This window comes from Pyrus communis, chromosome 13 (genome assembly GCF_041283825.1).
Source record: "Pyrus communis isolate YQ-2024b chromosome 13, ASM4128382v1, whole genome shotgun sequence".
Classification (NCBI taxonomy): domain Eukaryota; kingdom Viridiplantae; phylum Streptophyta; class Magnoliopsida; order Rosales; family Rosaceae; genus Pyrus; species Pyrus communis.
This window is the reverse complement of record NC_142577.1, coordinates 4,831,996-4,851,997: the sequence shown is the minus strand read 5'-3', so window position 1 is coordinate 4,851,997 and position 20,002 is coordinate 4,831,996. Positions and strand designations below refer to the sequence as shown.

The 20,002-nt window shown below is 38.0% G+C and overlaps 1 protein-coding gene and 2 pseudogenes across 2 annotated transcripts; 2 read left to right on the top strand and 1 right to left on the bottom strand.

Moving 5' to 3' along the window:
- Positions 1–277: 277 nt before the first annotated feature.
- On the top strand, positions 278–5,246 carry LOC148691639 (uncharacterized; annotated as a pseudogene).
- A 4,719-nt stretch (positions 5,247–9,965) lies between these two features.
- On the bottom strand, positions 9,966–14,064 carry LOC137738014 (uncharacterized; annotated as a pseudogene). Its single transcript, XR_015955084.1, has 4 exons — positions 13,940–14,064; positions 13,319–13,643; positions 11,470–11,863; positions 9,966–10,700 (listed from the first exon to the last, which is right to left on the bottom strand). The product of XR_015955084.1 is annotated as an uncharacterized LOC137738014 (transcript).
- LOC137738010 (protein FAR-RED ELONGATED HYPOCOTYL 3-like) lies at positions 13,279–19,293 on the top strand. The gene is made up of 3 exons (XM_068477609.2): positions 13,279–14,364; positions 15,302–15,864; positions 18,526–19,293. Coding segments are annotated over exons 1-3 (759 nt in total). The 5' UTR covers positions 13,279–14,363; the 3' UTR covers positions 18,721–19,293.
- Positions 19,294–20,002: the final 709 nt, after the last annotated feature.

Here is a 20,002-nt window from a genome sequence, read left to right as displayed (position 1 = left end):
CAGTTAGGACCAGCTAGAAAGGGAATTCCTCAACCGTTTCTACAGCACTCGTCGTACTGTAAGCATGCTAGAGATGACCAATATGAAATAGTGGAAAGATGAACCTGTCGTCGACTACATAAATAGATGGCGTTCTTTAAGTCTGGATTGCAAAGATTGGCTTTTTGAAACCTTTGCCATTGAGATGTGCGTTCAAGGCATGCACTAGGGTTTACATTACATCCTCCAAGGCATAAAACCAAGAACATTCGAAGAGCTGGCAACTCGTTCCCACGACATGGAGCTGAATATCGCTAATCACGGGAAAAATGAGCCGATTACTAACTTCAAGAAGGACAAAGTATTCGCCCCAAATGTAGACAAGACTGGGAAGAAGCCTGCTAAGGAAGCTTTCACTGTCAACACTACCCCCATCAAGACCACCTCAACGCCCATCAAGATCTCCTCCAAGAAGAAAGCGAAGGAGATAAAGACAAGTGAGCCTTCTCGCACCCAAGACAGATACAAGAGCACTTTGAGAGAGTTGGAACAGAAAACGTACCCTTTTCCTGACTCTGATATGGCTGCCATGTTAAATGATTTGCTGGAAAAAAAGGTGATTGAGCTACCCGAATGCAAGCGTCCTGAAGAAATGAATCGCACAAACGATCCTACGTACTGCAAGTACCATCGTATTGTGAGCCATCCTGTTGGCAAGTGCTTCGTTCTTAAAGAACTCATTATGAAGCTAGCACAACAAGGGCAAATTGAGCTCGACCTTGAGGACACGGCCGCAACACATACCACTACAATTGCGTTATGATCATTTAATCCTGTGCCTCTCTAAACGACACCTGACCATTCCTGTGAATGCTCAAGTTGCACGGCACCTCCTACACAACCATCACTGGAGGGAAGCGACCAAGATGCACATGCTGATGATGAAGAATGATGGATATTGGTAACCTACAAAAGGACAAGGAAACCAAGACCACGAGTCATACAGCCAAAGGTGGAACAAAGAAGAAATCACCACGGCCGCAACAATGCGAAGCCTAAAAGAAACATAAAGCATGATAAGACAACATATGTTGGGGAACCTATGGAGCAGGAGCCACGCATTCCCGTTTCCTTGCATGAGTACTTCCCGAATGACTTTTTCCAACAGTGCACTACTGTGGCCTGTCACATGGTTGAAGTAGAAATAGAAGAGCCCTCAAAAGGCAAAGCTATCGCCACTGAGGTAGAAAAGACCCTCACACCCGAAGAAGGTCTGCCAACACACTTTAGCATCGAGGAAGCGCTACCATTGCCAAAAAAGATACGAAGAGCACTAGCAGCAGTCCTGGCAGGTCCCGGTGACCACGAAGTGCAAGAAAGTAACGACGAAGGCTCGAAGCTTCAGCCACATGAATGTGCCACATGTTGTGCCACCCATGACACAATTAACTTCACTGACGAAGACCTACTGCTGGGATCAAAGCCTCACAACCGTCCTCTCTTCGTCTCAGGGTACGTAAGGGAATACAAAGTCAACCGCATGCTTGTGGATGGTGGGTCGGCCATAAACATCATGCCAAAATCAACAATGACCATAATCGGCATCAAGGTGAATAAACTATTCCTGAGCCGTCTGCTGATCTAGGGTTTTAACTAAGGAGGACAAAGGGCGATGGGCATGAACCGAGTAGAGATGACCATTGGTGAGCTCAAATCAAGCACGATATTCCACGTGATTGATGCAAGAACTTCTTACAGCTTGCTCTTAAGAAGACCTTGGATCCACGCAAATGGGGTAGTGTCGTCCACCCTTCACCAATGCCTAAAATTTTACCGAGAAGGAGTGAAGGTGATCCAAGGTGATACTAAACCATTCACCGAAGCCGAATCACACTTTGCAGACGCCAAGTTCTACGTGGACGAAGACATGGTACCCGAAGCTCTTCCGGAAGAGATCAAATCCACGGGCAAAGCAGCACCTAAAAAGCAGGAGTGGCAAGCCATGCCTAAAAAGCAAAAAGAGCAGGCCGTGCCATCTTCAAGCAAAGACGGTGATGAGTTTGCTAAACCTGCAACAACCAAAGGGAGTAGGATGACGTCAGAAGGACCGAACGCACCCATATTCCTGTATATCCCGATGTCAAGAAGAAAGAATGGTCAATCTCCATTCGAAGGTGGAACAAGAAAAGCCGACACACAGTGGCACACGGATAATGTGAAGTTGCTCAAGACGAATGCAGTTTTGCCTCTGACACAGCTAGGGGGTGCTAAGGCCGCAAGACTACCACAAGGCTTCATAAAAGCTCTACCAAAGAAGGTGGATTCAAGCTTTCTTCCAACCAAGAGGACCGAGGAAGGTTTCGACCCAAACGCCTACAAACTCATGTCAAAGGCCGGGTACTACTTCGCTTCTTCTGAGGCGGCTGGAAAGAAGGTTTCAAACACTGTCAATGACAAAGAACGTAACCTCACCAAAACTCAAAAGAAGTTGAAGGAGCATGGTTACGGAGTTGACAACAACAAAGCCGGACTTGGCTTCACACCAAATGCACCTGTGATGATTTCAAACAAAGCGAAAAACACTAGCACTCAATACGTCAGCGTGAGCATTGAACAAGACCAAGAAGAACCTAAACCCGCCCCTCGGACGTCAGTCTTCGATAGGATGAGCCATTCAAGCTCCAGAATTTCAGTGCTTAATCGCATTGGTAGTCAAGACCGAACCTCTGTCTTCAAGAGGCTTAACGCGCCAACATCCCAAAGCTCTGTTTTTGAAAGGTTGTCAAAGCCTAAGAAACAAAGCAACACAGCTATCTCTCCTCTGCGACGATCAACTTCAGAAAGATTTGAAGATAATGAGAAGCCTTTTGGAAAGAGGAAGACAACACCAAAGGAAGAAAAGTTCGATGGGTTAGCAGAAAAAGGCGACGTTCGAAGCTTGATTCCTTCAAGGATGAAGCGCCAAGCAATCCTAGAGGTCGACACAAAAGGACCACTGAAAGTAAGAAGGCGTATTATCATCCACACCAGACAATCCTTATGCCAACAAGCTCGAGAAGACAACACTAAAAAGGAAGTCCAAGATGTTTTCCACATCACGGTTCAAGAAGGTAAAGAAGACGAAATCCCCGAGGAGGATGTCACTGCTGTACCACCACAGCTCGAAGATGGGGGGCAAGCCACGGTCGATGATCTCAAGGAACTCAACTTAGGTACAAGTAAGGAACCAAAGCCTATCTTCGTAAGTGCATTATTAAGTACGGATGAGATAGAGGAGTATTATCAGCTGTTGTTAGAGTAGAAAGACGTCTTTGCTTGGACCTACAAAGAAATGCTCGGCCTGGACCCTATCATCGTTGTTCATCATCTTGCGGTCAGGCCTGGAACACGACCGATAAAGCAAACTCAAAGACGCTATCGATCTGAGCTTATCCCACAAATCGAGGTCGAGATCGACAAGCTAATCGAAGCAGGCTTTATTCGAGAAGTGCAATACCCCAAGTGGATCTCCAACATCGTCATTGTCTTTAAGAAATCAGGACAAATACGTGTTTGCGTAGACTTCCGAGACCTCAACAATGCTTGCCCAAAGGATGACTTCCCCTTGCCAATCATTGAAATCATGGTGGATGCAACCACTGGCCATGAAGCATTATCATTCATGGATGGCTCTTCTGGGTACAATCAAATTCGCATGGCCCTCGAAGATGAGGAACTAACAGCCTTTCGTACTCCAAAAGATATCTACTGCTACAAGGTGATGCCCTTTGGTCTAAAGAACGCTGGAGCTACGTATCAACGCGCAATGCAAAAAATCTTCAATGACATGCTACACAAAAACGTAGAATGTTACGTAGATGATGTGGTGGTCAAGACAAAGAAAAGATCAGACCACTTGAAGGATCTGCGAATAGTGTTCGAAAAGCTGCGAAAATACAACCTCAAGATGAACCCGTTAAAGTGTGCGTTTGGCGTTACCTCTAGAAAATTCCTCGGCTTCATCGTCAAGCATCGTGGCATTGAAGTGGACCAATCAAAGATCAAAGCCATTCAAAGCATGCCTGAGCCAAGAAACCTGCACGAGCTGAAAAGTCTACAAGGACGGCTAGCCTTCATCAGACGCTTCATCTCCAACCTTGCAGGGCGTTGTCAACCGTTTAGTCGCCTTATGAAGAAAGATGCTCCATTCGTATGGGATGAAGCATGCCATAATGCTTTTGAAAGCATAAAGAAATATTTGTCAAGTCCACCTGTCCTGGGGGCACCTGTGCCCGGGAAACCGCTCATATTGTACATTGCTGCTCAGGAAAGTTCAATCGGAGCACTCTTGGCACAAGAGAATGAATCTCAGAAAGAAGGAGCACTTTACTACCTCAGTCGAACTCTCACCGATGCTGAGTTGAACTATTCCCCAATAGAAAAGATGTGCCTCGCTTTGGTGTTTGCCATTCAGAAGCTCAGACATTACATGCATGCTTACACCATCCACCTCATTGCTAAAGCCGACCCTGTCAAATACGTCATGTCCAAGCCAGTCTTGACAGGGCGACTCGCCAAATGGGCTTTGCTTCTTAATCAATATGAGATCGTCTACGTCCCAGCTAAAGCAGTCAAGGGACAAGCGCTAGCAGACTTCCTTGCCGATCATCCAATCCCGGCTGATTGGAAAATCTTAGACGATTTGCCTGACGAGGAGGTGTTCTACATCGACATCTTCCCGACATGGACGATGTTCTTCGACGGATCAGCACGAGCAGACGGAGCGGGGGCAGGAGTAGTATTCATGTCGCCATAAAGGCAAATACTACCTTACTCCTTCCAACTGAGTGAGCTATGCTCCAACAATGTTGCTGAGTATCAAGATCAAGCCCCAACGGCCCTTGAAGAACTCCCACCAACTCAAGATCAAGCCCCGACGGCCCCTTGAAGAAAGTGTTCATCATTCATCATCCGTTCATCCTAAGATCAAGCCCCAACGGCCCTTTGGATCAACAACCTCAACAAACCCATACACCCATTCTTCAAGATCAAACCCAACACCTCTTGAAGATCCATTCATCAATTGTTCATCCTTAGATCAAGCCCCGACGGCCCTTTGGATCAACAACTCATCCACAAACCTACACCCTACGAAGATAGAATCAGATGATCAAATTACAAAGAGGTTGTAACCCCAAAATCATTAAACACAAAAATATTATTTTGTACACGTATTCTTGTTTTTTGTTTCAGGAATTTTTCGTGTTTACACATATGCTAGTACATAATATGAATTAAAAACTTTAGTGACTTGGTCAGACATGTTAGACAGTCAGATACACCACCATGTTCGCATGTGTTGGACATGGATTTTGTTACTAGCTCATACTAGTATTATTTAAAGGAAAACTAATGAAAATAATTTGAAAACTTTAAATTTTAACCAAAAATCATATAATAACTTTATTTAATAGTTAGGACAAAGCCCAACATGAAATCAATTCATTTAAAATGGCCCAATCATTACTTTTCGATTTTGCCCCTGACGGCAAGCCTTTTTTTCGTCTAATTTCATCTACGGATCTCCCTGCTATTCTCTATCTTCCCTATTTCATCCTGACATTCGAAACCTTCCATTTTTTCTTTCTAATTTCGGATCGCAACTCCATCTCTATGACTATAGCAATCAAGAAATATAGTTTTGGATCGTGAATTAGGAGTTTGGATCGATTTTGTTTGCTAGTGTTAATTGTTTTAGCTAGTTCATAGTGCGAATCTCATACTATTTTTTTTGTGTCAGGTCAAAATTGAGACTGAAGTATTTAGAATTGAGTCATTTTTGTAGTTTATAGCTTTTCTCTGTCCAAGGAAATAGGTGTTTACGTTTTATTTTATAAATTTGACTATACACTTCGTTTTCTTATGCGATATAATCATAAAATAATAAAATCATTTAGCTCATCAAGAAGTCGGTTTATGTGAGTATATATTAGTTGAAGAAAATTTGGATAAGGGAAAGTATCTTTTTGTGCTCTTGACTAGTGAAATGGATAAATGATTGTGTGTGATTTCTGAGTTTGTTTTAAGTTTTTAATGTTGTTTTCACTTTTAATGTACTTGCTCGGCTTCAAACCTAAGTGTAACTTTTCTATGAATATTCCCAGTAATCCACATTTCAGCACTACCCCAAAACCTTTCAAGACAAACGATTAAGCCACTTTTTTTTTTATTGATCAATGCATGTCAAATTATGTTTTGTTACGGCTGTGCATTTTCAGACAAGTTGCAATTGTATTTACATGCCTCTTCGTTCTGAAGAGCTGTGGTCTGTGTAGAAGCTTCTTAAGTGTTTTGTGATGGCATCATCTTTGTGGATCATAAAATTTGGTTGAAACTTATTCATTCCACTACGATCTCAGTTCTTGTTCAATGGAATATATGTTTCATAGTCTAGTGCATGTGATGGAAGTTATCTCAAATTTGATTTATGAGGCGTGATGTGAAAATTACTTAACACACAAATTAAACCCTCTTGTTGACAATTGTAGTAGATATGTAAGTAGGGATCGTTCTTAAACCGGGGATTAGGAGGGATTGCTAAACACGCTAAACTGACTCAAAATCGTAAAAACAAAGTTTAAACACTAAACTAGACTCAAAGAATACAAAACTAAACTATAAAACACCAAAACAAACCAAAAGACTCAAAACAGCAACCAAACACTCAAAACTGCCTTAAAAACACTTTCTGGGCAGTTTTGAACACTATACTCAAATCCGGACGAAATTAAGTTATCACTTAACTCAAAACACTTAAAAACATCAACTAAATTGATTTTTAACTAATCTAACACTTTAAATTAATGGGGGAATTGGTTTTGACGAAAATTAAGTAAATTAAGACAAGGACAAAGAAAACAGATTCTTTAGACTAAATTAGGTGAATTGATGAATGATGAGCTAACTAGAGGGTTCTTCCCCACACATGACACACTTGCATTCAAATTGATTTCCAATTGCTTCTTTCAATAAATCATGAAACTCAATACACCAAGTTAACCGTGAACAACACTTTTTTAACTTTCAAGTTTTCCTTAAGTTATTGAATTGGATGGGAATGCACATACAACAACTCAAAACATTCTCTAAAAGTCCCTTACGTGAAAAGCACAATAAAGGTACAATCAAAGATCATTAATTTTCATGAAAACTATAAGTATTGACGAGGCAATTGTTACTATGAAAAGCATGAAACTTTTGCCAAGAATTCACTTAACGCGATCGTCGATAAACGACCTCCACTACTAGCAAATATAAGGTTATAACTATTAGGTGAAATTCCCTTATATTTTAGCTTCAAATCCCTGCATGAAAAACTAAGTGGCCACCTTAATCAACACACAAGAATTAGTTATCAATCAAACAGTTAAGCAAATTGAATTCACAACTTATGAAATAACAATTGGATGTAATCAATTCATCTTGCAAGCATAATCATGGTATTGAATAGCCCCCTAGCCAAAAGGCTTAGTTCCTCATGTTCACAAAACAAAGGAAAACAGATTTATACATTGTAAATATAAGAAAGAGGACACCTAAATACTCCAACGATCCAATGTTGAATAGCTAGAATCTTCAAGCAATCTTCTTCCTCTCCTTTGCTACGGCACAAGAGGTTCTGGTGAGTTTAGGGGGTTATGGATGATGTAGAATGATGGATTTAGGTTTGGGATGGATGTAGGGGACGGCAAGGGTTGGTTTTGGGCAGAAATTATGGAGAATGGTGAAGTATGGATGTGTTAGAAGGATGGGATGATTTTATGGAGAATGGTGAAGTATGGATGTGTTAGAAGGATGGGATGATTTTCTAGCGTGAATGGTGAATGAATAGAATCTTTGTGGCTGCAACAAGGATGTTTATTTATAGGATTTCAGGAATTAAAACCCTAGGTTATTTAGGTAAACAGAAATTAAGTCAAAAGCTCTAGAAATAGGAAATCAAATCAGAAATTTAAAGGAAACAAGCTAAAAGTTGCGTCAATGGCATAAAACACAAAAGGAATGTGTTTTAATGCAAGGAAGTAGGAAAGAACCATCTCCCTTGCACGGCAAGGAAGAGGAAAGGTCAAGGGAGGTGCGGATGTGATATAGGAAAGGAATTAATTCTAAATCTTTGAAGAATAGGAAACACAAAAATCAGAAATTGAAAGGGAATGTCATTTATTTCTGAATTTACGCAAGGATTTAGAAATATAAAGGGGTATGTGAATTATGGCTGAGATTGGCATGAAAAAGGAAGGAGTTTAAGTAGTTAGAATAGGAAACAAAGCCCTTCCTTGCACGGCAAGGAAGGGAAACATAAGGTGACACACGGCATGGCTTAAGGTCGCAAGGGATGTTGTTGTTGTGACCTAGAATAGGTAGGAACCTTTGACCTTGCTGAAATATGGAGTCTTTAAGGATTAGGAAAGATTAAACCAAAATAGGAAACCTTGGCTTAACTTTCCTACTTCAAGTAGGAAACCTTCTTTGACTAGGATTCCTCATTTGATTAGGAATCCTCTTGTGATTAGGAATCCTCTTGTGATTAGGAATCCTAACTTTATTAGGTCTTCAATTTCGTCCATTCCTTTTGCTCCAAACATACTCTATCCATTCCAAGCCCAATTTTGCTCCAAAATGCACCTTTTTGCTTCCTTAGCCATATGAACCTAAAAACACACGAAAATGGCATAAAGGACTAAAATAACTAAGGAAACACAACGTAAATGCACGAGAACAAGCCAATTAAGTCGCATAAATATGCTCCTATCAAGGCGCAAATCAAAGCTAGGGAGTAGTAAGTTCATCAGTTGATTATTAACTCCGGAAAGTTTTCTCACACACAACTGGAATATCTAAGCATCATGAAAAAACGGTTACTTAATTTAGCTAACACAACCTACTTGCTATTTGTCATTTGACACCTTCAAGAATCAAAGTATCAAAGTACTCTATTCTGGTGTAAGGTATACATTTATGCTTATTCTTAACTTTACCTGAAAATTTACTGTAAAATAAATTTTTAAGAATATGTAAATTCTATGTACTTTGTAATTATTATTTTATTTTATCAATGTGTATTAATTTTTATTTTGCAAAAAATTTAAGAAAAAAAAAAGTAATTTTTGATATTTTCCAGTATCATATATATGCCTTTGTAATTGTAAGAGTGGTTTTTGGTTAAAATACTCATGATCTAAATTCTTTTCATTAAAGCTCTTCTTCCTACATCAATTCTCCTTCAAATAATAAAAAAATAAAATTTAATATAAAATGATATTTTCTCTCTCTTCATCAACCTTCATCAACCTTTTATCGCTCACTTCTTCTTCTTCTTCTTCTTCTTCATGGATGGAAAAGTAAATTTTCTTTCTGCAATTAATTTTCTTCAAGTGGACCCAAATAAGACACACCAAACAAATATTTAATGGGAGTGTGCCTTACAAATTTTTCACCCAGTTCAAAGCGTATTGGGATAATTAGGAATTGGACTAACGGAGGAGCTTCCGTCATGGGCATAGAGGCTGGAAAAGAAAAAAATGTAGTTTTGCCCGTGGCCTTGTTTCTTACATGTGAGAGGCTCCAGTTTTTGTCATTTTTCATTAAATTTCAGTCTCTTTACATTAAATAAAGTTAGTAGATGATTTTTTATATTCTTGAGCTTTTATTTATTTTTTTATTTATTTAATCTGAAAGTCACAGGCGAGGACAGATAGGGTCATGGGCCTGCTCGGCTGCAAAAGAACTGAAATATTGTGCCGAAGCCTCTTTTTTTATGGTTTCAAAAGGAGCTGTTGTTGTTGTTCTAAAAAGAAATCATTCAGAAGAACTGAAATACCGTGTCAGAGCGGAGCCCATTTCTTTATCGTTTCACAAGGGAGCTGTTAATGTCGCTCAAAAAGAAAAACATTCTGCATGCACTCATTTATTCCTGCTGAAAATAATAGTAAGACAGAGGACATCACTAAGAATAACAAATTGCTTTAATTGAAAAATATCTCTGATGCTTAAATAATTACATTTATTTTTCACAAATACTTTGACCAAAAAATATGAAAAATCTTTCAAGTATGCCTCCCTATCTTTCAAAATATATATATACACCAAAGAGGAATCCATTATACACAAAAGTGCAAATAAATAATCCACATCTCCCTAACCAAAATGCACAATGAGTCACAGTACCAGGGACCTTACCTTACTGCTCCAATGGTGAGGGGAAAGGAAAACAATATGTAAACTGGAATTAAGGTTCAGATCAAATTTTCTCGTCTACGGTCTATTCTCCCATACCTTATATCCAACGCTGACGTGCTCTTTTTCCTCTTCGAAGATCCTGTTTCGTTTTCGGAATCAAATATGCTGTCATCTTTAGAATCTGATTCATTTATTGACAAGTCGTCATCTTCAGAATCCTCACTTTCTGATAGTTCTGAGTTTGAGGAATCTGCTTCTATCTCTGAAAGACTCGCAGAAAAGAAATCACTAGTGGAATCTACATTTTGCCTTTCAAGTATTTTAAGTTTCCCTGATTCCCTGGTCTCGTTTGTTGGACTATCCAAGATTGAAATGGGATTTCTGTCATTTGGGTCACCATAAACTGCAAAATGTCGGTAATAGAGCTCCAGTTCCTTCTCTGCAACAGCAATGAAGTGCCGCACTGTCTCGAGGGATTGCTCGTACTTAAACTTTTCCAGTGCCTGTAAACAGGGGAAAACAGACTCAATATTGAGAGATCACCACTCTAGTTTCAAGCTCCATTACAAGACAAGATGTTCATAAAGCAACATACCCTCTACCTGCTTGTCAAAGCTGCTGAACAAACTAATTATCATTTTCAAAGAGAACTTTTTGTTGAAGTACCTTAAATCATGTTTTCCGGTGAAAAGTTTCATGGTTGGACTGTAAAGTTTCTGCAATATTGGTTCAAGCTAGATCAGAAACTTGATCTGGACAAGGTAATCAACAGGCCCAGACATGGGTCCAATCAACAGGCCTGGCAAGACATACCTGCAGGCCGTGAGTCGACAGACCTCTAGCTGGCCTCAAGATATGGTTCATTTCCGACAGTCTTTAATAACTAAAATTAATGAAGGATATACTGAAATGACAACAATTAAGTTAATTGATACTTGACAAGTTTTACGTGCTGCAATATTGAATATTCCAATGAAAGGTAAAAAAAAAAAAACAATAAATGAGCAGACAAAAAAGAAAGTAAGAGAGAAATTGATGTGGAAGTGACGGCAATAGGTAACTGTCTGTTGACTATATGGATTAGATACTCTTTTTCAGGTACTTGTATGACAACAAAACAATTGCGGAACTGGAAGATGTGAAACTGCATTACCTAGTAACAATGGATCACACCTCATATTTCAAACTAATATGGAAAATGCAATAAATTTGAGTTTAAAATTATAAACAGTTATACAAAAGAAACTGAATAGACGAAGCTTGAAAAATCACCTTTTTCTTGGACAAAGTATTTATGGGTGACACAATGACATAGTTCTTTCCTCGATAGAATACTATGGTGTCATCTCCAACTATTTGAATTGGATTCCCACCACTCAGTTTAGCGATTTCCTGGGCATATTCATGTACTTGGCCAGGTTTGCATGCCTTGCAAATCACCTTGACGGTTTCATGTTTTTTCCAATGCATATGCATGTTAAGAATTAACACCTCCAAAAATTTCTCGTTTTCCAATTGGTGCATAATTAGACTTCTTTTGAGCCATTTTCTTCATATAAAAACGCTCCTCGCCTGTCAGGTCATCTGGTTGTACATCAGGACCCTGGACGTTTGGAATTTCATACCTCTTAAGTCTTTTGATCAGCAAAGCTTCCTTTATTCTAGCCTGAACAGAAAGAAAAAAAAAAAGTCACAAAAATTAAAGACTAGGTAGATAAAAGAAAATAAAACTACATTATGTTTGGATGAGGGAAATAAACATAGAATTTTGGTAAAAGTTAGAATTTATAAATTGATAGACATCAATTCTTTTGTTTGGATTTATAAAAATAGAAATTTAGAATTTCCGCGTGGAAAAAAAACTTGGAATTTGGGACCTCCAAATCCCAAGTTCAAATTCCATGTAAATAGGTGTCATTTCTCAATTTCTATGATTGAGAGTTTAAAAATAACAAATTCCGTATTCAATTCCATTGTTATTTTAGGTTAACCAAACAAGAAAATTTACAAATTCTATAAAATAAAATATCGTCATTTCAATTTCCGTCATTTTTAAATTCCTTAGTAATCTTAAATTTCTTCACCCAAACAGGCATATATGTGAGAGCATATATTTCAATATAATAAACTAAGGCATGCAATAGTCAATCGATACGCTTTGTCTTTTCCATTTTTTATAAATTCTTTTAGGAACCTGAAAAATACACTTGTTATAGCTTTGACTTTACTAAGAGTTTGTTGCAAGTCCTTGTGCAGAGAACATTTCTTAAGAAAAGCACTTAGTCTGCCAAGGAAGAGAAAGAGCATTGTTTAAGGTTGATATAAAGTTTCCTTAACTCTAAGAATCAAGAAACGCCGCAATATGCATTACACTTTTACTGGAAAGAAAAAATTATATACTTTACCTAACCTCTCACTCTCAGTTCTTTAGTTTAGACTAATATAAATCCAGACATGCTACAAGCGCATAAAGAGCTGTATCTGCAAGTCCTCCATACTTTCAAAGCATAAATTTCAAACTAGAACCATATCTGTACTCAAGCATATGAATGGCCGAATTGGAAACCTACAGTTGACTGTTATCTATTTTAATTAACACGGCTTTCTGCAAGTCCTCCAAACTTTCAGAAACTGCACAAGGACTAAATCAATAGAATAAACTACCTTCTACTTGCCTATTCAGCTTGCAATGCCCCTTGGGGTTCATTGTATAATGTTGAAGATTAGGAAATTAAGATATGATCTAGGGACTAAATGAATGGCACAATGAATATGTCTCATGGGTGGTAAATCATCCAGAAACTCTTTCCTGTAAATAATTGTGCGCAGGCGGTTGACAGGAACCCGAATACACTCTTTAGCCAAAACAAGTACCATCACTCCAATTCATAACATCTTTTATAAACTTCCCATTGAACAAATATGATTTATACTTGCTCGGTCAGAGGCGAAGTGGAACTGCACTTACGTTTGCAAGCCCTTAACATAATATTCGTAGTCTTAAGCACAAAAGCATAGTCATTATCCGTACCATGTCTGTTTGCATCATGATCATAAAACGAAGGAAGCAATTACATCCATAGGAAAGACATCACAACTAGAAGAGTTCAATTCATCTCACCTTTTCAAGCTTGTATTTGATTCTCTCCTCAGCATTTGCAAACTTCAGCCTTTTCTTCTTCCAAACTCCGAGCCGACGTGGGTCCTTCCTATTGGCGGCTCTTCTCTCCTGCTTCTCTCTCACTCTATGCTGCTTCAACCTCTTCTTGGTCAGCCACTTCTTCTTTTTTGGTGGATCGATTTCGTGCCTCTCGAACTTGGGTTTCCCATGTGATATCACCAAATTCACCCACCCGTGGCTCAAATTTCGGAGAACCCATGATGGGTTTGGGAGAGGCAAGTGTTTTGTTGCAATGAAAATTGGTTCTTGGGTTGGAAAACCTGACCTGGAAGATAGAAAATGTGGCAGGAAAGTGGTGAAAACATATGAATTTTTTCCACAATCCAAAAACATTATCTTCAAGAATTTAAGAGTTCAGTGAGATTGACTGTTTGGCTGGATAGAATTAACATTTGTTAGAACCCATTAAATTTTTCTCATAATTCAATTAAGAGGTTTAATGGGTTGTGTTTGGACGCAGAGAAAACTGGTTCTAAGGATAGCAGCAACAACCAAACAACTATATATGCGTAGCAGAAAGAAAGAGAGAGAGAGAGAGAGAGAGAGAGAGAGAGAGACTACCTTAGAAAGATAGGTTGGGAAGGCGACGATTTGAGAACCAAAGCAGCTCTGCAAACAGCGACAGAAACCACAGCTCTTGCCATTTTACTGACAAAATTCCAGTGAGAGAGAGTGCACAGTACGATCTAAACTCAACCGGGTTCAAACCTCTTGGGAGCGGGCGGTTTACGGTACGGCTGCGATTCTGCAGGCCAAAGTCCACCCAATAAACCACGTGTCAATACTAGAGCAGTTTAACGCTAAATGTTGACTTTTTATATCTTTCTCTTTCCAATCCGCTTTTGACACATCATCTCAAATTGAGCCCCATGCTTACAACCTGAACCCTCTCTCCTTCCTTCTCTCTCTCTGGCGTCGAGACTCGAAACCAAAGCGTTTCCATGTCCTTCCCGATCGACTAACAAAGGGGTGTTCGTGAATTTACAGTAAGTCTCTTCTTCTTTCTTTTTTTTGTAATTTAATTTGATCTTAAAAATTGTGAATTTTTTTCCTTTTTTATGAGATTATTTTAGGGTTTTTGTTTAAAAAATTTTGTTTAGTTTTCTGTTTGGTTGCTGAGAAAATGTGACTATGAATGGTAGTGAAAAAAGATTTTAGATTCTGGATTGTTTTTCCTTCTGAATTAATTATTATATGGATATTTGTATGTGAGAGTAAACACATGGGTATTTAGGAAATTTAGAGCACTGACTTTATTTGATAAGTGAGGGATTGTGGGAAGAGAGGAGAAGAAGATTAATTTTTATATCTCTTAATCAATGGCTTGGACCGTTTGATTAAATTTAGCTTGTTTTGTTTGGTTGTTAATTGGTTCAGTTGATTTCATGTTGCTTTTAGGTAGCCTAATTGGCATTTAAAAGAGATTACTTTATTTTTCTCTTTTTTCGTTCTTTCAGAAATCAACCAAACAATTGGGGTTTATCTCAGATGAATTTTCGATATATGGGAACCTAATATCGACAGAGTGGATAAATTTAGCTTAATAGTATCGGTAATTAGGAGCTCTTAATTTTTGGAGTTTTTTTTCTTGTCCTTATACCCACTGTTGGGTTCGCTCAAACCAGATCTCTACCTTTAGTTTGTACTTTGTGGAATCGCTCATGGTAAGAATGAACCTTCCACAAATTTGAAATTGCAGTCTGATTGGTCCCCAAATTTAATCTGCCCAAGTCTCATACAGTTATCGTGTTGTTTTCTGAAGTTGTTGTTGTTATATGAACAGAAGATTCTGAACTTTCTTCAGATTTTCTTGTTATATCTTGCAATCAGTAAGTCTTTTCGAATGTGTCTGCTGACCGTCGTTTTATGCTGACCATCATTTGAGTGTGGGGCAACTTATAAAAAATCTTCTTCTTTTTGCAGTGGAATTTGCACTTGATGGTGATGTTGATGGCGAGGTGGTGGGAAGTTCTGCTGAGATGGAACTTAGTAGAGCTGGTGATGAAAATGAAACAGGCGGTAGTTCTGTTGAAGGGGCATTTCAACTGGGTCTGGATGATAAAATAAATCTAGATTCTCCTCAAGGGGATATAATTCCAGAAGCAGTTCCTGTAGTATCGGTAGTGCCAGCAGATGAGCCATATGTGGGTCTAGAGTTTGAAACAGAAGCAGCTGCTCATGCATTTTATAATGCATATGCGACACGTGTGGGATTCATAATTCGTGTAAGCAAACTCTCTCGATCAAGGCGTGATGGATCTGCCATTGGTCGTGCACTTGTTTGTAACAAAGAGGGTTATAGAATGCCTGACAAACGTGAAAAAGTTGTAAGGCAAAGAGCTGAGACCAGGGTTGGCTGCAGAGCAATGATTTTGGTGAGGAAAGTAAGTTCTGGGAACTGGGTTGTCACAAAATTTGTAAAGGAGCACACTCATCCTATGACACCTGGAAAAGGTCGAAGGGATTGCATTTATGATCAATATCCGGTTAGTACTTTTTCTTCTTTTTTGACCATTATTGTTTGCCTTTTGTACGTTGTCTAAATTTTCTTATCCCTTGCAAAGTTCTGAAGTCTGTTAATATGTAGAAAAGGTCAATTCCGATCATTAGTATCTAAGACAATTTTTTCATGAACTTTATGATAATCGATATGATCCAGGAGAGCCATATGAAGTGTGAGTATTCATGTATAAAAGAAGTTAAAGAACACCATTGTGTATGAGTGCTTTTATTCTTTATAGTTTCTTTCCCCTGAGTCCCTGACCTGGATCCTTATATTGGGAACTTTCCCTCGTCAGCAAGACCCGCAGTGGAGAAGAAACCCCTTATCTGTTCGAAAGAGAATTTTGATTTTTCTTTTGACATTTATGGCATAAGGCTTGGACTTTTGGTGATCTCTTGAGATTTAAATGAAGGTCAAATCACTTCATCTAAATATGAAAGGTTTGTTTTTATAATTTGAAGTTTGTACAATAGGCTTAGGTTTTTTTATTTTTTTATTTTTTATTTTTTATTTTTTTCAGTAGTTGCACATAGGTCTTTTACAAATAATGCGTGGTATATTACAGTCTGTAGTCATGAATATCTACTTTTCTATTACCATTGGAGTTACTTATCAATTATTGACCACTAAAGAACGTAAGTATAATCAATAATTTTACTGTAGTTGTCTATCACTATGTTTGGGCTTTGAAGTGGAGTAAATAGTGTAATCATATTCGGTATCCGGTCAGGTTCATTTTAGCAACTTAAGATAAAAAAAAAAAAAAAATTCAGAACTTAAACCATACTAGACATCCTCACACATGTTATGCATGTGACAAATGCAATTGTTGAGGAGGAGAAAGAGATAAAGAGAGAGTGGTGATAGTTATTGCACAGGAAGAGAGAGTAGTGAGAACTTTATGGAGAATTTTTATTTTCTTAAAATAAAATTTAATTGCTCCTTTTAAAAAATAAATAAATTTTTAATTGCTTGTTTACCCTGATTATGTTTTTTTTCAATTCTTTTAATAAGGGTTAATGTTGGTAAAACAGGGACATAGGAGGTATTATATATCAAGGTTGACACGGCTTTTCTCATAATAATAATCTCTCTAAATATAGGTCTAAACAAACAATTTTTTGCATCTAAATGTTGGCAGTATTAGCAACCCATATTCACTTAGTAGATATGCAGCCATCTGTACTGTAAGTTATTGGGTGCTAGGTAATGAAGCTATAAATAATGATTAAATTTTACAAATATGGAGGCTACAATGACTAGAAGGTGGCCAGAAGTAATATGATTGGGAGATGTCTAAAGCAAAGACAGGGTTTATGAATTTTTTGGAATATCAGAATCAAATCTTGTCAACTCTGGCTTTTTTGTTTAATGTTCATCCGGAACCGGATTAATCTCCCTTCTTTTTTTGACAAAATGTTTATTCACAATGGTATTTTAATGTTGTGCCGGAGACAGTGTAATTCTGTTTCTATTCAGGATTCTTTTGACATGCTGCAGCGAGTGTCTATCTACACTACAGTTGTCTAAAATCAGACATGGTGGTAGAATTTTTTTAATGTAGTTCTTTAGTTCTTAATATTTTTGGATGAGTTTGTTATACAACGCATGCCCTCAAACTCTTAGAAGACAAACAGTTGTTCTGCGTCCTTGCTACTGATAGGATCTTGTTTTATATTTGAAGTATTAAACTCTATTTTTTAATGGCTTGTTTTATATCTGAAGTATAATAGACTACTAGTCTGTCACCTTGTCCAGTTGTCTCCTGTGTTGTAATTTGTCTAGTAATAAAATCTGATTTCTTATGAAAGAACGAAAAAAGAAAGAAACTATAAGGCCAGCCTACGAAAAATACTCTTCATCTCTTCACTTAGTCAGGTAGTGTGCAAAGGCCCAAGATGGTGATTTTGTTTCTCCAACATGCCATTAGATCCTTGCATATGTAAATGCCGTGAGTACTTAGCTCGTAGTTGTCCATTTCCACAATGAGTACTCGAGATGATTTGCACTTGCTTTCTAGGATGTTTAGTTATGTTATATCATTGTTTCTGTCGGCTATGCTTGTGTATAGGTTGTCTTTTGGTTTTCACTTTTCGTCAAATTGCTTTCTCCATTCCTGCTTTGGTGAACACCATGTAGTTTCTCTTAGTTTTTGTTTTCTGGTGAACATCATGCAGTTTCTATTTGTGAGTATGGTTTCCAGCTAAGATCATTAAAAGAAGGTTCTAGTCTATTAAGTATACAGTTGAAATTGTAACATTTCCTAGTTGGACGGATTTATGCATCCAAAATATGGAATATTTCAGTATGCCTTTTAATACGAAACGCGTGGGAGTTGTGTTATTTCTCCTCACCAACACATTTGACTTCTTTGTCGCCAAATCGTTACGTTGAAATGGACCGATGCTGAAAATCATGATGAGAAAGTGGAGGTGTTATTTTTGTGAAAATTATAAAATGGGTTTGAATTCTTGAATGCTGGATATTCTTTTTGGAAGATGCAGATGATAGTATTCTTAGTGCCATGATTTAATTCCTTGTACTGGTGACACGTGCTCAAATCCAGCTATCAACTTGAACTTTTAAGAATCATTATAATATGGCTTGTTATGTATTTTAATTTGCCTTTTGTTTTCTCCTTCAGAATGAGCATGACAAGATTCGGGAATTATCTCAGCAGTTGGTCATAGAGAAAAAACGTGCTGCAACATATAAAAGACATCTCGACCTAATATTTGAGCACATTGAAGAACACAATGAGAGCCTATCAAAAAAGATCCAACACATAGTAGAGAGTGTGAAGGAGATTGAAGGCAAAGAACAGCAAGGATACAGATAAGGATTGCTTCAACTTACGCACTTTTTGGTTTTGGTAAAACATAGAATCAAGCAATGTCGTGGACAATACTACAGGATGAATTGGTCGGTCATTGTTTTGATTTTAGTTTTGGTTTACACAACCTTGTGGTTTGCCCGGGTTTTAGGTATGCAGTTAGTTTCTATAGCTTTGGGACGTTTTAGTCACTGGCATTCATTCGACTGGTATGGGTAAATTTCTTGTATGCAGCAAATGGTCAGTAGGGAATTTGATTGAGTCCATGTACAGTTTTACCTGAGCCATCCATGTGAATTGTGCTTAACAATGCAATAACTTAAAGCAGATTATAGGACGTTCGGAGGAAGTTGGAACGGGACCATCGCATTACACGTGATGTCCGATGAGGTCTGTTTTCTATGCCTTCAGAATACCGTATTCAATCCTCCTTTTAAATACAACTCTTGAGAATTTCCCCTTGCTGATGGTTTTGGTTTTAGTACTCGCTGGAGAGGGCATTTTCAAAAAATTTGTAACCACTTATAACGACCTTGTTTTTAAGTTTCAGTTATTTATGGGGAGGCGTTGGTTACTACTGAAGTGAATCAAATTCTTGATCCAATCTTTTCACTAACAGTACGGTCTAGTGGTATTTTCGAAGTGTAGTTTTCATATTTTTACTCGTTATTTTCAGCTTACTTGGATTACTAGTTTCAATACAAATTTTTTTGGTCAGAGTTGTATACATAATTAGGCGGCTCAAAATGGGTGTATGTTGTGGAAAACCTTTGGTGTGTTGTGATTTGTGTTTATTTGGGAATGTGGTTGTGTAAACTTAAATATCAATCTCAATAGGATTTGGAAATCAAATCCATAGACTTTGTATTACTTGTAAGGCAAGAAAGTCCATCATGATTAATATAAATAAAGTTCAAGGCAAGGGGTGAAATAACAATTGTCACACACCCATGAGCCCTTCTCTCTTTGTTGTCCCACGCTCTCACTCACTTTTAGAATTTGTTTCACAACACGTTATTAGCACGAAGTTTCTATACGAGAAGGAGAGGATCCTTGAAAAATATCTCATTGAAGCTTTTCATTATCTTCATTAACCTCCAAGTAATTCTAAACCCTAATCTATTTTATTTCAATTTATTTTATGCCATGAATATTATGATTATTGTCTATGTGGATGCATATGTGTGGGGGTATATCGAAAAAGATTAGTGAGATTCCAAAACCTTAAGTTGCAGAAATTGCAGCCTCAAGTTGCGCTGAGTCGCGAGTTAGGTTACCCAAAACCTTG